Genomic DNA, 16,212 nt, shown 5'->3' with positions numbered 1-16,212 from the left:
GTGCATTGAGGATCGTTCCCTTGAGGAGTAACCACCCTTCTTGAACTCCCCTCTCCCTGGGGTCATGGTCCCTTAGGGCCTGACTGACAAGCCTCCTGAGCTTGTCAAAGTCGGCTTTTCTGAAGTCAAGGATTTCCATGTTGCTGACTGACTTGCCATCTTTACAGCGGATGGTGAAGGTGATCAGCTCATGGTCACTGTCACCCAGCTTCCCATCGATCACTAGGTCACCGATTAGGTCATCCCCTGTAGCCAGTCCTAGGTTGAGCAGTACTTTGCCTCTCATTGGCTTATAGACTTCTTGGGTCAGGTAGAGGTCATCCACGCAGGAGAGGAAGCTTTGTGACCGCTCGGATTTTTCTGAGTGGTCCTCCCACGAGATGTCTGGGTAACTGAAGTCACCCATGACAACCATGGTCTTGGAGCATGCGGCCTCAGCCAGTTCCCGGGTGAACTCCTGGTTAAGCTCAGGACTTTGGGTGGGAGTTCTGTAGTAGACTCCCACCATGGTGTCCCCTGTGCCATGTTCCCCATGAAATTTAACCCGGAATCCCTGAGTCCTCCCTTGTCCTGGTAGGTGACCTTGATCTACTCTCCGCCTCCAGCGGGTGAAGGGCCTGGCAGTAGGAGTTGATCTCCTGCTCGCCATGTCTGATGGCACGTAGTCACTGGACTGCGGGCTGGATCTCCTTTATGTGGCGCCCCAGAGACTCCAAAGTGGAGCAAACCTCGCAAGGGGAGGTGGCCATGCTCCGGGTCCTATGAGCTTGGAAACATGCCAGGCAGCTTGTGCAGCCAAGTGCCAGAGGCTCTGTCTGTGTGGAGCCCAGAATCGTGGGTTCCATCTGGGTGGAGACCTCTGAGGTGCCAGAGGGGGAGGCCGCAAACCCCGAGGGAACCCTCCAGGTGCAGTATGTGTCCATCCGCATCATGCCGCTGGTAGGCTGGCTACTGATGGGACTGCCTACCCTAGGGGGATCACTGGCAGGGCCTCATGCCCTCCCGATCACCCTCCTGCACAAACTCCCATGGGAGACTTCAACTAGTTATTTTTTTTAACTATATACACTTATTCTGAGAGTGTTTAATACTAGCAGTATGAGCTGTCCAACAAATTTCATGTTGATTTGAGATTTCCATGGTGTGGAAGAAATCAAACTTCATGTTGTGGTTGAATCAGAACTGACAGAGCCAGCTTTTCTTTATTTAGGGCTATACTGTGATCACAGGGAGAATTCCATACAGCAAGGGGAATCACCCACTTGTCTGTTTCAAAGGATTTCTCGAACTTTTTAAGTTTACAAGCATATTTATACTTAAGACAGAGAGAGAAAAGGAATACAACCTTGGACAGTAAATCACTAATCTAACATACACACAGACATACAGGCAGTTTACTTAAAGAAGAGTGAAACATTGTGCTTATAGAAATAGTTATCAGTTTCTGGTTTCTCAGGGAGAAAAATAAACTTAACATCCATACACAGGGTAATATATCAAGCCATAGCCGGGCATGCAGGATTCCTTATCTCAGAATATTTAACTGAAATAAGCAGTATCAGCACTTCTGGTCTCTGTCTGTTTTTCTAGTCAATTAGACCAGAAGCCCAACTAAATTTACTACTACAATGGTAATCAAACTTTTCTCCCCACAAATTGTACAGAGATGATTATGGATTATATGAAATTGAGCATAACAGGTGATGGAATACAGTTGGGTAATTTTAATATAAAAATAATACATTTTAACTGTTTTTGCTGTTTTTAACATTTAATTTTCAGCACTTTACTTATCAACAAAACTGTGTTTTTGGAAACACTTTCAGGCCCTGAGTAAAGCACTTCTAGAGCTCAGAGCAGAAATGACTGCAAATGCTGAACAGCAGATTATTTCTGTAGCATCACAAAAAGAAGCATACATGAACGTTCAGCAGATCGTTGACAGGCAAACAAAGGAGCTCACAGTGAGTGCTAAGTATCCTCTTTACGCTGTCTTCTATGTTGCAATATTATCTGAAAGGAGAATACAATGTTCATCAGTTTCATTTTGAGCCTTAGCCTGAATGTTGTATTTGGAGAGAGAACTCCCATTGAACTTAGTATATTAGTTTTGCGATAGATTGCATTAGAAGTTGGATTAACCCTTCTGTGTGTATTTCATTTTAAATATTAAAACAAAAACAGTTGTATAAGCATATGCAATGCTGTAGTAAATTCACATTATCCAGAGTACTGGAATTTATAGCATTTGCCTTGTACTTGGAATATAAAATTTCAGTTTAGGGCACCTTTGGCCTAGACTATAAATTTAGTTCTCTTATTCTTTTATAAAACAAAAATATAGCTATTATTTTTCTTTTGATTTTGATAATTAATATTCTGAGTCCTCAGTTTTAGACTGGTTGATTTAAAATCTGAGAAGTCCAGTCTTTGTGCTACCTTAAAAAAAGAAGAAATAGTATCGGCAGATGCATAAGAATTATATTATCTGTTATTACTGAAATATTGTTACTCTATATATATAGTTATTATTACTTATTACACTTAAATATTGGTAACTCTATATCAATAGGGACCTACTGAAATTGCAGTTTTGCGGAAAACACTAAATCAGGCATTACACTAAATCAGGCATTTTCTGCAAAAAAAACTGTGGGCTTCACAATTTTGGTGGGCTCACTGCAAAAAAATAAAAATAAAAAAACCCCAAAAACTTTCTGGGAAGCAGAGAAAAGGGTGAGAAGCCCTGCAGCCCTGGAGCACAGAGGGGGAGAGCAGGGTTAGAGGAAGCAAATGAGCGGCTGAGGTTGTGATATAAACTCAGTACAGACACCAGTCTGGAGCCAGTCAGAGAAGCAAAAGGGTTTTGGTGACATCTTTTAAGCAGCCACAGGCATGCTGCTGCAGCATGCTGCAGCCTGAGAAGACTGAGCAGGATATAAAAAGAAATCCTTCAGTTGTGTAGTGCCTACAGCATGTCTCTGAATGTGTTGAGGAAAACCAGTATAAATTGACACTTAGGGCACATCCACACATGCAGGCACGTGCGTTTGCAGCAACTCAAATAGAAGCAGCTCAAATCTGAGCGGGGGATTTTCACCTCAGTGCATGTGCCTGGACATGGACTTTGGTGTGGGGGAGGTTGTGCCACTTGGGGCAAAATAATCCTGCCTAGTTTCTCCTGGATCTGCAGCCAGGGGGAGCTAGAGCCTGGGGCCAGCATCCCAGCAGTATAAAAACCTGCCCTGTGCTGGCCCCAGCAGTATAAAAAGCTGCCCTGGCAAGCAGCTCAGGAGCTTCTGAGGCCTGGCCCCTTGGTATCTGGCACACTACCCCTTGTGCCAGTTGGTCTGCTGAAGCAGTCCTAGCCTGGAGTGGCTCCTGTAACCTCTACCCACTGCAGCAGTCTGGCAGTGGGGGCTGGTGCCTGGCTATGACCTGCTGCCATCTGCAATAACATCTGCCCCTTTGGACTTGTGACCCCAAGGTTGTGCCACTACCAGACCTGGATGGGGTACCCCTACTCCACCCTGCTCACCTTCAAAATATGTTGTGCAGAAATATCAGGTTAACTAACCACTTAAGCCTGTTCCCCAAAACCCCTCAAGTGGCCCACTGGGTCATTGGAGGCGCTCCAGTGACCAATGGGAGAGGAAATCCTCAGTGTTCTCCAGGTTCTACTCTGACCTTCAGGGACAGGCTTAGAGGGAGAGACTTTAGACTTGGGCAGTCTTCCCTTGCTTAGGCTTTCCCTACAGCCTCACCACCCAGGCCAACTTTCCCCTGACCTGTGGGAATCCCCTTTCCTGGGTAACTCACAGCTCCAGGGTCCCAGGTGGGTGGTCTGCATCTCCTGGCTGGTGAGCTTGCCCCCCTCCTGCTGAGACCCAGCTGCCTCTGCTCCTTCTGACTCACTGGTCACTGTGGGGTTCTTGTGCATACCCAAGGCTCTGCCTTCTGCTAAAGGGTTGGAGGCCCAGGCCACCTCGTGCAGCATCAGGACTCGGTCTGCTCCCAGACCTTCTGTGCAGTGTCATCTGCACCGAGCTGCTGGCCCAGTGCCAGCAGCTGTAGACCCAAGCTGCCTCCAGCGGCTCCCAGGGTCTCTCACCCTCCATGCAATGTCTCCTGCACTGAGTTCCCGGCCTCGTGCTGGGGACTGGGGACCTGAGCCGCCGCGAGTGGCTCCCAGGTCCTGCTCTAAGCACTGGCCTGTGCACTGTGTCTCTGGCCGCACACCAGGGTCTGTAGACCTGAGCGGCTGCATGCAACTCCTAGGGTCTGGACACTGTGCACCATGCTGTGCACTGAGAGCCTGGCCACTGGAGCTGTCCACTGTTTCCTGCCACCAGAAGTCTTCAGGGGCTCTTCCAGGCTACTGCTTCACCCTGCTGAACAGCTGTCCTAAGCTCTTCTAAGCCCCACTCTTCTCTTCATCCCTCAATGCATCTGCTGCATGCTGGGCATGCAGCTTATTCTCTTCAGAGACTCCGCTCCCTAAAGTTTTGCCAGACTGGCAGAGTGCAGTCTCGAACCAGGTCTGAGGCTTTTCTTTTCCTTTTTTCCTCTCTCTTGCCCTGAGTAGGGGCAGGGCAAAGCCCTTCCAACAGTTACCCAATCACAAAGAAAATTCTCTGAGCCCAAGACGTGCCGGCCTGTATCTGTAAGTCCACCACATGTGCAAGGCTTTCTCCAACATGCTCTGTGGAATGATACCAAGTACAGTTCATGTCACCTGCAAAGTGCACATTCTGTCTTTAGTGACATCTGGTGCACGCAGTTCTCTGATGTGGATAGCCTAGTGTTCTCTTTCAAAAAAGCCTTCAAGCACAGCTTAGAGGGAACCTACCGATGCAGCCCATTTTGCTGTTAGCCTTCTTTGCAACAAGGGCACGCTGTTGGATTATATTCAGTTTATTGTCCACTGTAAACCCCAGGTCTTTTTCTGCAGAGCTGCTGCTCAGCCAGTCAGCCCCCAGCCTGTACCAATGCATGGAATTATTCTGTCCTAAATTCAGAATTGTGCATTTGTCCTTCTTGAACCTCATGAGATTTCTTTTGGCTCAATCTTCTAATTTGTCTAGGTCACTCTGTATCATAGCCCTGTCTACCATCATGGAGTGATCCAGGACTTGTCACTGGCTTGAACTTGGAGCAGGAACCCCACAGGGCTACCTGACATCTCGTTTTTGGACAGGCTCTTGGGAAGCCACTGCTCTTTTTCCCCTTCCCTTAGAGGGAGAGAGGGGGAACAAAAGACTGTGGAATACTGAGGGTCCTTAACATCTGAAAGAAGTGTCCCACCATTCTTGTTAGTGCAGGAGGAGAGAAACAGTTCTCTTCTCCAACAAACCCCTTGCAAATGCCTGTACGCTTCAGGAGAAAGTCCGTTCTTCCAGTACAAATGTGATGCCTATCCATGGCCCTAATTTTACCCTTCAATGGGTAAGTCTAACTATATTTTTATTTTTATAGGTTCAAATAGAGGAATTAAATGAGCAGCTTACAAAATTTAAAGATGCCCTTAAAATAAGTAAAAATAGAGAGAACTCTGTGTTAGAGGAGATGGATGATTTAAACCAAGAACTTCAGAAAAAGCAAAAAGCCTTTACTAAAGTGGTAAGAGAAAAAGATGAAATGGAAAAAGAAAATGAAGAATTGAAAAAGCGGATAAAAAGGCTAACAAGTAGCATTCAGGTAAATAATCTTATATTCATTATATTTGTATAATGTTATAATATTAGTTTGGGTAAGTTTAAAACAACAATCTTGTAAACATCATTTTTTAATCCAGCTTCAAGCTGCCTAGTATTTAGGACTCTGCTGACTGACTGCCCTTTGGGCAGGGGGCTGGACCCGATGATCTTGCAAGGTCCCTTCCAGCCCTAATGTCTGTGAAATCTATGACAGTGTAAAGTTAGAGTGTAGCTGTTAACTATAACCTCTAAATGAAGACTTTATAATGTAATTGAACTGTCTTTTCAAGGGACCTCTGAAATGAATAATTGAGTCTATTTCCTTATTTACTTCAGTGGGAAATTGGGAGCAGTGCCAGAATAGTCATCATGACCTTATAGATAATTGTCATTTTTTCAGAGCAAAGCTGATGAACAAAATCAGATAGATGAACTACAGAAAAAGGTTAAGAAGTTAGAAAATGAACTTGAAAAGAAGAATGAAGTAGAAAAGAAAAGCATAAGAGAGGACAAGGTATGTGATAAGGTATTCGTTTGTGGAGGTTAAAGGGATCTCCTCAATTTAAAATCTAGCTCTTCAAAAAAGAAAAAAGAATCAGAAGTGCATTCAGGCATTTCACCTGCTTTTGAGTCCCCATACAAATATTTCAGATTTATAATTCAACATTCCAATATGTACTCATGTTTTTCTTTTCTTGTTGAATTAAAAATCCACAGGAAAGCATAGAAAACTGACTTGACTATAGAAAGCAACTGTGAAACCAGCTATATACAAAAAGCTTTCTAATGGAATCAATTAAAGAAAGTAGGGAAAAATTGAGAAATCTATTACTTTTTTCTTCTCATTTCTTTTAAGGAGAGCAGCTAAGGTGGAACCAGTAGTGAAATTTTCAAAATGTGTTGCAAGAAAATTGTGATTTCTTTTGTGTCCCTTCAAATAATTATGTTTGATAATGACTCTGTACTTCATATGTATCCAACTATGGATGTTTGTTCACTCTTTTGTTTATTGCTTTTGCTGTCATGGCACCACACTAGTCAGTTGTCTTGGTACCTAGTAATGTGACTACAGCAATGCATATTTGTAATATGCCCTTTCAGTTGCATTCATTAGCATTTTAAGCATTTAAGCTGATTTGAAAGAAGAGCTTACAGCTCACATTAAGTAAGTTTGAGACATTGTATGTACATTACCTCCTAATTGAGATTTGTATTTTTATCAAACTGTTGGAGGAGAGAGTATGCGTGCACACACACTTACCCTTTTTGTTCTCCCTGAATAAGCCTTCAGTCCTATTTCATACATTACTGATTTTTTTTTCAAGTGAATGGGGAAAGGAAAGTAGAAGAAGGGAAAGGAGAAGAAGTGATGGAAGGGAAGAGAATCCAAAACAAAACAATCTCATTGCTGCTGCCAAAAACATGTTTTGCAGCTTTTTCCATAGCCATTTATGGTCAAAATGCGAAGTCTAACCTGTTGTTCATAGTATTAATAAATAGAAATTGATTTCCTGTAGTAGAAAGTGAATTAAATGTATCTATTGGACCAAACAGCTGCTAATACTATAGTGGTATCTGAGCTCATAACTGGCTTGAAAATGAAAGAAGTCCTTTCACATATATTATAATGACAAAGAAAAGTATCATATCCTCTGTTCTATCCATCTTAATCAAACTGTATTGAAAAGTAGAATGATAAGCACTCCCAATAATGGATTTTATAAAATGTTTCTTTTTTTTCTTTCCTTTTGGTTGTAAATTTTAAATTTTATGGATGTGTTTTCCACTTGCACTCGGAACAGGTTATAAACTAGGGCATGGACTTGCCCTGTATTAATGCACCTATACTTCTACATTATTGTTAAGTTTATCTATTTTGTTAAAATTTCAAATTAGAGAATTTAACCAAATTGTACTTTTCTTTTGTTTTTTGTTTGTTTTTTGTTCTTTGAGGGAGGGAACAGGCAGGAGGATGTATGATTTTTTTTATTTCCTTTTTTCTTTTTAATTTCGGTAGTGTTCAAATAATCCTAAAGGGAAGTGTGTATTTTGTTTTTGTATGTTTCACAGAGTTCTAAGGATGAATTAGTTAGGTGGGAAGAGGGTAAGAAATGGCAAGCCAGAATGGAAGGGATGCGGAACAAACTGAAAGAGAAGGAGAAGGAGACAGAGACTTTAACAAAACAGTTCAGTACATTAAAGGAACTTTATTCCAAGTGAGTTAAATCTAATTAAACAAATCTCCAAACTGATGGTATACACCTAAAGAAATCTGGTTTCCTTGGTTCCAAACAACGTTAACAGTTTCCGTATATTTACAAAATGAATCTATAATTTGAAATTATTTTTGAGACTCTAAGGAAAGGTTTATTTCCAGACAACCAGCCATTTTTGTCTCCTGCCTTTTTTAATATCTTGTAAGCTTCAGGAGTTGACAGGTTTTATATATAAGAAATATTGCCTGAACAAAACTAACTTAAATTCTCGACATAATGATTCTTTCATATCACAATCTGTTATTCACATCAAAGCAGCACCAGCTGGAGGTAAAGACGCATTTTCTCACCACTGTTTAGTTTCATCAGACTGCTAGGATTAGCTGCTGCATTACTATTGACCGGCAGCATCACAACATCTTCAGCATTTTGTTTTGTGAGAGATTTTTTAAAAGATACCAAAGAGAGATCAAGGAACATTGAGTGTGTTCCATGTTTTCAGTATAATTATATCAACACTTTCACTGATTTGGGTCTCATAAGAGGAGAAATATCAGAGGAAAAATAAATATTTTTGTTGTTTTCATTCTTTAGCTATTTTCGGTTAGGCTTTCCCTTTTTAATAAATCTCATAAAAGAGTTATACTATGTAAGATATCACTGCTAAGCAAAATCAACAGATGATTTATGAAATAAACAGTGTTGAGTGTTAGCATTTTTTCTTTGAGAAACCAAAAAATATATACATGTATAAGGTAATCTAAATGAAGAAAGTTAAGTGAGCAAATAAAATGCAGGTCTAAAATCTTGGGAAAATATTTTCATCAAAAGCAACCTAGTTGGTTGAAGCCCCTGTGATTATAAGGATACAATTCAGACATAGCAAGATTACAGTGAAAATTATTGAATGTCACAGGGCTGAAAAAGAGAAAACTGCATTGCAAAAGAAACTCAAAACCACTGGTGTAACTGTGGATCACGTTGTGGGAGTACGAGCTTCAGAGACAGAAAAGGAGCTGGAAGAACTAAGGAAAAGGAATGCAAGCTTAGAAAATGAAATTGCACATATGAGGTAAGAGCTGTCATTGAACAAGAGACCCCATTTAGATATCTGAAAGAAGTGATATGCATTTTGCCTTAAATTTCTCTTTCTGGTTTATCATTGTAAAACTTAACATGATTAAAAACTGGCACCTTTGTCATAAAAGTGAAAATGTAGTTGAACTGTTAGTGCAGCTCTTTAGCTCTGGCTCCTTTTTCTAAAGTATCTAAGTGCATTATCTTCTTAGTGTGCATATACAGCACATTGTAACTTGCAATAATGGATTTTTTTTCATATGTATAAGAGAACAGACTACTAGGATTTCTTGAGGCTGAACATTTGTTGCCAGATTTAGTGTTTCAGATTTTGAGGCAGTGCAGCTATGTTTGTCTAACCCAGTGATATTACCGAATCTTTAGGAAAACAAATCTCTACATATTTTTATAAATAATTTTTTTCACTAATAGCTGTATACTCATTTTTTCTTGTATGCAGAACCCAACAAGCTATCCCACGAGACTCTGTTGTAGAAGAACTGCATTTAAAAAATCAATATCTACAGGAAAAGCTTCATGCCTTGGAGAGACAATTTTCAAGAGAGACTTTTTCTAGACCATCTGTAAGAATACAATTTAATTGTTATTACCTGCGTTTATATTTGGGTATAGATCTCTTTAGTTTGATACTTTTTGTCATCCATCTATTATTCTGTAGTGTATGGTCCATTTTGGTTCAGCTTGCAAAGATTTAATGCAACTTCTAAAAAAAATTACCTTTTTAATCCTTTATTAACATCATGATAAGTGGTTGATTTATTTTTTTTCAGGCCAAGCACTGCAACTGATTAGTGTTTATCATGAAGATTATGTGGTTAAAAAGGAGAAAGGAATGGAATGTAGTATTTATTGAGTTGCAGCCAGTGTGAGTTAAGACTGAAAATAGACCCCCCTATTGGCCTATGGATATTGCAGTCTAAATGGCAAGACGCATTGGGAGACTCAGGGGAAGGTCTTGTCTTACAGGAGCTTTTTTATTTCATGTCTTGATCAGTGTTTAGGATCTTCAGAGAATAGGTGCTTCTTTGAAAAGGATTTGATTGTGGATACATTGGCAACCTGGCCCACCAAGACAGTGGACAACTTAGAAAAAAGCCCAAAGTAGCATGTGAGAGTCAGAACACAATTTTCTTGGAGTATCTTTCTGTATGGATCATACTTTGGTTGTGCATATGCTTGGTGTACAAGAGACTTGGATTATTCTAAATATGGCCCCTTGCGTTCCCATACGAAGATGTAAAAAACCGGAGTTGTCATGAATTTGGTTGATTTCCTTCTTACCTCATTTAAATTAAGTGAAACCTTGTAAGTGTCCAACCTGCTATTTTTTCTTTGAGCTTCAAACTCATTCTAAATAGATTTTGTAAAGAACAAAATCTATCTTTACCTTGTTGTCTTTTGTTAATTCTGTTACTTGGAACATCCAACAAAAAATAAAACAGAAAAACCAGACACAATGAGGTGGTTGAGTACAAGAAGAAGTTGCTAATTATCATTGTGGACAAAATCCAGATTGGTCCCTTAGGTAGTCCTATTTAGGCACCACAGGGTTTGTCCCCATGAGTGGAAACATGCATTTCAGGATCAAGCAAGAAGCCTAACCTGCCAAACAGATTTACATCCAGGGGAGAAAATGTGTATGCATAATATGTGCTTCCCTAAAAATCCAGTATAGTATATAGATGGGCAGGTAAGGATGGGTATTTAAGAGTTGACCTGGTAGTAGCTTCTTGTCTAAGTATCCATGAAACTTTGGATGGTTTAGTGCCCCACTTGGGAAAGTTGGGGACTGCAGGTTGACAGTATGGCATACAGTAAACTGACAGAGGATCAAAGGGAGAAGCTGTATTTTGAGGGATAAGATGGAAAGCTAGATACAATCATAATTCTCCTAGTTTATTTTTACATGTCTGCATTTCATTATAAAGTTACTGATTTACATGTTTCTCTTGCAATACACCTTTTATCTATTTCTTATACTTACAATCTATGGCAATTGTGATGTCAGAGCATTTGATTATATAGGTGAGCCCCTTCTGTGGAGGAGAGGATATATATTCTTTACCGCTGGCCAGCTGTGCTTTTTAAGATAGCAAAATCTCCCCTGTTGAGAGTTGGGCAGGGCCTCAGTAAGACAGTAGAAGCTGAGGCCCCCTGGCCCATTGTTCCCTATACTCTGCCATCCTGCCTTGCTCCCTGGCCCTCTTTCAGGCCATGGACGCTGGGGAGAGAGAGAGAGAGAGCCCTAAGACCTCAGCTGCTGAAGCAGCCAGTGACAGAGGCAGCTGTAGCCAGCTGGGAGCCCAGGGCCACCACTAGGACAACCCTGCCCTAATATATAGGGAGTAGTTGATTGTGAGACTGAGAGTTGGAGGATGCTTTGGCTGTTCTTAGCAATAGACAAAGAACTGGAAGAAAGGTGGTTTGAGGAGGAGGTTGTGAATTTGGCTTCTGCTGCTGCTTTTCTTTTATGGGCTTTTCACTATTCGTGATGTCAAATTATCTGGGTCTTATTAACACTTCTACAAATGCTGCTTTGTGGTTTAGGTTGTTTACTGTTGTTTCTTTTTACTACCTACTTCTTGTTCTTTTCTTGCTCCATTCCATCTTCCTTCTGCTTCAGAATACTGTACATGACAACACTGCATTGATTAATTCTCTTACTAACCACATCAGTGAACACAAGCATTTAAAATACCCACAAAAGAAGTCTACTTTAAGTAGAGATCAAGTAAAGCATCAGGATGCTGTTAGTATTACAAATGGCAACAAATTAGCTGAGAGTACAGATGTTCCTGATGAAGATTATGATCATGGACAGAGTACAGTAGTTCCAGAACAGCAATCTCAAGATTGTGAAAATGATGAAGATTCAAATAGTTCCAGGGAAAAATCAAAAGATGAAAAGAATAGTTCTCTGAAAACTGAAGCTGGCAAAGAGAGTTGCAATGATAAACAGGAAAATGGATCAGAACCTGGAGAGGAAAAAACTAATGAAAAATGTGAAGGAAAGGAAGACGAGAAACAAGAATTATGCAAGCAATCAAATGGCACTGATGAAGAAGGAAATAAAGCAGAGTTTTGTGCTGATGAAATAAGCTGCAATCAGCCCGATTCAAGGAAATCAGCTAATCAATCCATTGAGCCAAAAGATATAAAAATGAATAATGGAATAGATCAACACACTGAAGAGGGTACACACAGAGATCACCAAACTGGTGCAGAGGGAGCTGAACCAATCCCAGAAGCTTGTGAAAATCTTCAGGTTTGGCATTACAGCAGATCTTTAACCCTTTGCTTTTTTATTAGCTTCATCCTTAACTATTTAACTATAGAATAGATTGATTCCAGTTATATAGAATAGGTTGATTCCAGGTGCTCTGTAATACCCCTTTTAGAAATCTGTATTGCGATAATACCTCTTACTTATTTTTGTTACTAGTGAAGTAGACACTTCCTATGTTTTCATAGATGATACGTATAGTAAAATATATTATTATATGCAACTGTTGTGGAATTATCAGCAGTTTTTGGTTTATCTTTTTAGATTTCTTTTGTTTTGTTCTTTTTCTACTAAAGAGGGACAATCCATTAACATATTTATCATTGGGAGTGGTGTTTGTCCTATGAGTAATATGTCCACACACACAACTGTACTTCTGTATTAGTATTGTGATGATAAATTCCTAACATTTGCAGGATTGGTTGCAAAGTGAAGTCTTTTGTTCATTTGCTTCTTTTGAACTACCTGTTGTTGCAGAGCTTGAAATTGCTGAAAAAGATAAATGCCTTTGGGATTTTTTTTCTTAACTTCAGGAATAACTTCTAGGATGCATAAATTACGCTAGCAATTGGGGCATCTTGTCTGGGGAAAATTCACTGATATTTCTTCTGTAAAAAGTCATCTAGAAATAATTCATTGTCTCACTTTTCTTTAATTCTGATCTTGCACAACTAAATAAATACTCAAATTACAAGGTTGGTGTTTGGTGTAACACTGGGCCATTCATGTGGTCCATGTTTGCATGCTATTTTATGTATTTTTTAAATATTGTAATAAAAAAGTAATTCGTGAACTTCTAAAAGGAAAGTATTTTGCTCAGCGAACAGTTTTAGCCTCAGAATTTTCTTTTTCAGATTATTTTATATAACACAGATAAAAAGGAATGCCTTAACATTTAAAAATAATGTATTCTCTCTCTTTAATTTCTCATGAAGACATCAGGAATAGGATCAGATGACCAATATCAAAGGGAACAGGAATTTCAGAAGGAGAATTTGAGACTATCATCTGAAAATGTTGAATTAAGATTTCAGTTAGAACAAGCTAATAAAGATTTGCCAAGGTTAAAGGTAATATTTTCAAACAATCCTTTTAATGTGTTTTTAAGTGTAATTTTTCTACCGGGCACAGGAAAGAAATAACAAGGGCCAAGTTCACATTTGGGGGTTATATCAACATTTCAAATGTAGGTGGAGCTGCCAACCAGAAACCTTGGAAAATCAAATTTTAATTGGATGATCTACCATGAACAAACTTCCCCTTTAAAAGCAAACACTAAATTAAAACATAGTTTATTACAAGGACAAAGAGAAACAATCATACACCTTAAGGAGAAATTTAACTATTAAACCAATGGTTGTTAGCATTTTTAGACTCGGGGCACCCCTTGATAGACTCAAGGCACCTCTCAGAAAATTCCAGCTCTTTAGTTTTCACTTATTTTTTTAACTACAGAAAAAAATAAAGCAATTATTATGTTTCAAAGAACTCAGAAAGACCACAGCAGGTCAGAATGGTTTTTTAATGTTATGGATTCCTTTTTGAAATCTCTGGGTTTATCATGTGAATCATGTTTGCACATCTAACTACTAATGTTGTGTAGCACCCTGCAGCAACCTGGAAAGTATCTCAAGGCACTCCAGGGTGCCAGAACACCCTGGCTGAGAGTTACTGTGTCAGACATTAACTGAAACCTAAAACAAATCACAGTCATAGTCACCAGCAAACCAATCTGGGAAGCTACCACCTAGCCCAGTCAGTTGAGAGTCTCGCCCGTCAAAATATCAAATGCCGAGTAGGAAGGCCCATACCAAAGTTGCTGCCACTCTGATGCTGGGGAGCCCTGCTCTGGCCATTGCCTCTGAGGGTCGCTGATGATCTTTTGTATTTCTGGGGGTATTGCCTGCTCTTCTGTGCTACCTGGGATCTCTGTCCCTTCATGTCACCTGGGATCTCTGCTGTTCTTCCTCTAGTCCTCTTCAGGTTGCTCCCAGTTCTTTTAGACCTTACCCTGTGACAGACTCAAGGACTTTTTCAGCTCTTCAAGTATGGTGAGTCTTAGGCTTTCACCTAAATTTACCATATTTATTTGAATACAAGACAAAACTTTCACCCCCCACAATCAGTATGGGGGGAAAAAATGCTCGTTTTGTAACGACATACAGGGAAAACTCATTAAATATACTGTCTAGCATTAAACTGCTGTGAAAAGCAATATGGGATCAGTAATAAAATAACAACTATGAAGTTGATTAAATGCAGCCAGCACTAAGCATGACTATAAAAATCATGACCCATATGGGATAAATGTTGTAATGGGAATCTACCACAAGGCTAGGTTAGGGAAGCCCATAGGAATAACATAGGGTAGTGCCCTTTGCATGGAAGTGGAAGGAAAGGAAACAAGACTGAGACATCTGTGGTCCGACCCTCACTTTAACCACCACCTGTAGGATCTGCTGGAGTCTGGCTCTAGGATTGGCCTAGATGGATTCAAGGATGGCTTCTTAGCCATCAACGGATTCATCTACAGCCCTTTATTTTTAAGGAAAAATTTTTGTCTCTCAGGTCAAATTAGTCAGGTGAGTTCCGAATCCTTTGAATCAGTCAAAAACCTTACATGGCTTACTACCAGCTTGATTATCACTGATGACAACCAATGCCCATTGTACGTAGTCCCCCTCAGCACCAACTCTTTTAGGGAGTCACACTGAGCCAGTACACTGAATATATTTTGACAACTTCTTCGTTCTGGTAGCTGAGCTGTGCCTTTAATTCATCTTCTTCACCAGCCTTAAGTGTCTGACAGACATCACCAAATGGGGTCTCAAAACAGTTCACCCAGAATCCCTCTGTCACCCCTTCTCTCAGCCAGGTGCATACGATTAGTGTGGCCCCACCCCCCATGAGGTGAAGCCAGACCAGGTTGCCCTGCACTTCATCTGCATGTAAATATTTGGAGCATCTCAGGACTCATGACAAGAACACCCAGTTCCAGTCATGAGTGGGGAGTTAATTAGTACACAGATCCTTTGTGTTGGGGGTGGTATCTGGAATACACACACACATACTGAGCAGTGCTGAGTTGTGGGGTCACCATGGCTTGAAACACTTGACTTTGCTGGGGCCCAGCCTAATGAATTATATTGTAAATCATGAGCCTTTTGGCTTTGGACTAATGGGACCACACTACAAAGCAAACTGGAGGCAGAGGAATGCGAGATGTTCTGCTGTTTCTCTGGGCCAAATACATGAGCCAGATCTGCAGAATGGCAACAGAGACAGAATCCAAAACATCTGCTTTGTAAAGTATTTTGCAGGGCAGCTACTGCAAAACTGGTGGGTGCACACAATGACCAATGCAAGCCCACGGACCATGGAGTTGCCATGGTTCTGTGAGGTCCTGAAACACTTCCAGGACCAAATACAAGCTGCACAACGAGGCCCAAGCAGCCCTGATAAACTACTGTAAGATGCAGGAGGTGGTAAGGGCAAGTGATATCATGTTGCCCGTGGACCTACTACCCGGCAGCAGCTGCCAGGCTGTGTGGGAGCGAATCTTCCAGAAGGACCTAAAGAAGGAGCACAGAGACTTGACCTGGCAGGTAGCCTGCCAGACACTCCTAGCATGGGCATGGAGAAACAGTAAGGGGCAGAGAGGCCCATCCAAGTGCCCCAGGCAAACCTGCCAGTGGGAGGCAGAAACAATTGATTACCTCCTCTGGGAGTACCCATATGCCAGAGAGAGGTGGAACAGAATACACATACTCCTCCTGGTGGTGACAGTTCATAATGCAGACCAGAGAGGCGGTTCTGTATGGGCACTTGACCAATAGCCTGTTTAGATCAATTCATCTCCTGCTTCAGGAATGCCCTGTGGAAGACTAGGGAACCTGCTTGTAAATAGATACACAAACCT

At 40.8% G+C, this 16,212-nt stretch overlaps 1 protein-coding gene across 6 annotated transcripts in view; it reads left to right on the top strand.

Moving 5' to 3' along the window:
- CEP290 (centrosomal protein 290) overlaps window positions 1-16,212 on the top strand; it is a 118,121-nt gene that overhangs the window by 79,863 nt on the left and 22,046 nt on the right. For all 6 annotated transcript variants that reach the window (XM_019514830.1, XM_019514827.1, XM_019514828.1 and 3 more), the window contains 7 exons: window positions 1,827-1,964; window positions 5,476-5,697; window positions 6,097-6,210; window positions 7,767-7,912; window positions 8,829-8,984; window positions 9,450-9,573; window positions 13,229-13,363. In XM_019514830.1, the coding sequence (XP_019370375.1) occupies window positions 1,827-1,964; window positions 5,476-5,697; window positions 6,097-6,210; window positions 7,767-7,912; window positions 8,829-8,984; window positions 9,450-9,573; window positions 13,229-13,363 (1,035 nt within the window). The remainder of the gene's footprint in view (window positions 1-1,826; window positions 1,965-5,475; window positions 5,698-6,096; window positions 6,211-7,766; window positions 7,913-8,828; window positions 8,985-9,449; window positions 9,574-13,228; window positions 13,364-16,212) is intronic.

The sequence above is a fragment of the Gavialis gangeticus genome, unplaced genomic scaffold (assembly GCF_001723915.1).
Source record: "Gavialis gangeticus isolate Ggan-Ray unplaced genomic scaffold, GavGan_comp1, whole genome shotgun sequence".
NCBI classification, from domain to species: Eukaryota; Metazoa; Chordata; order Crocodylia; family Gavialidae; genus Gavialis; species Gavialis gangeticus.
This window is presented reverse-complemented; position numbering and strand designations above follow the sequence as displayed.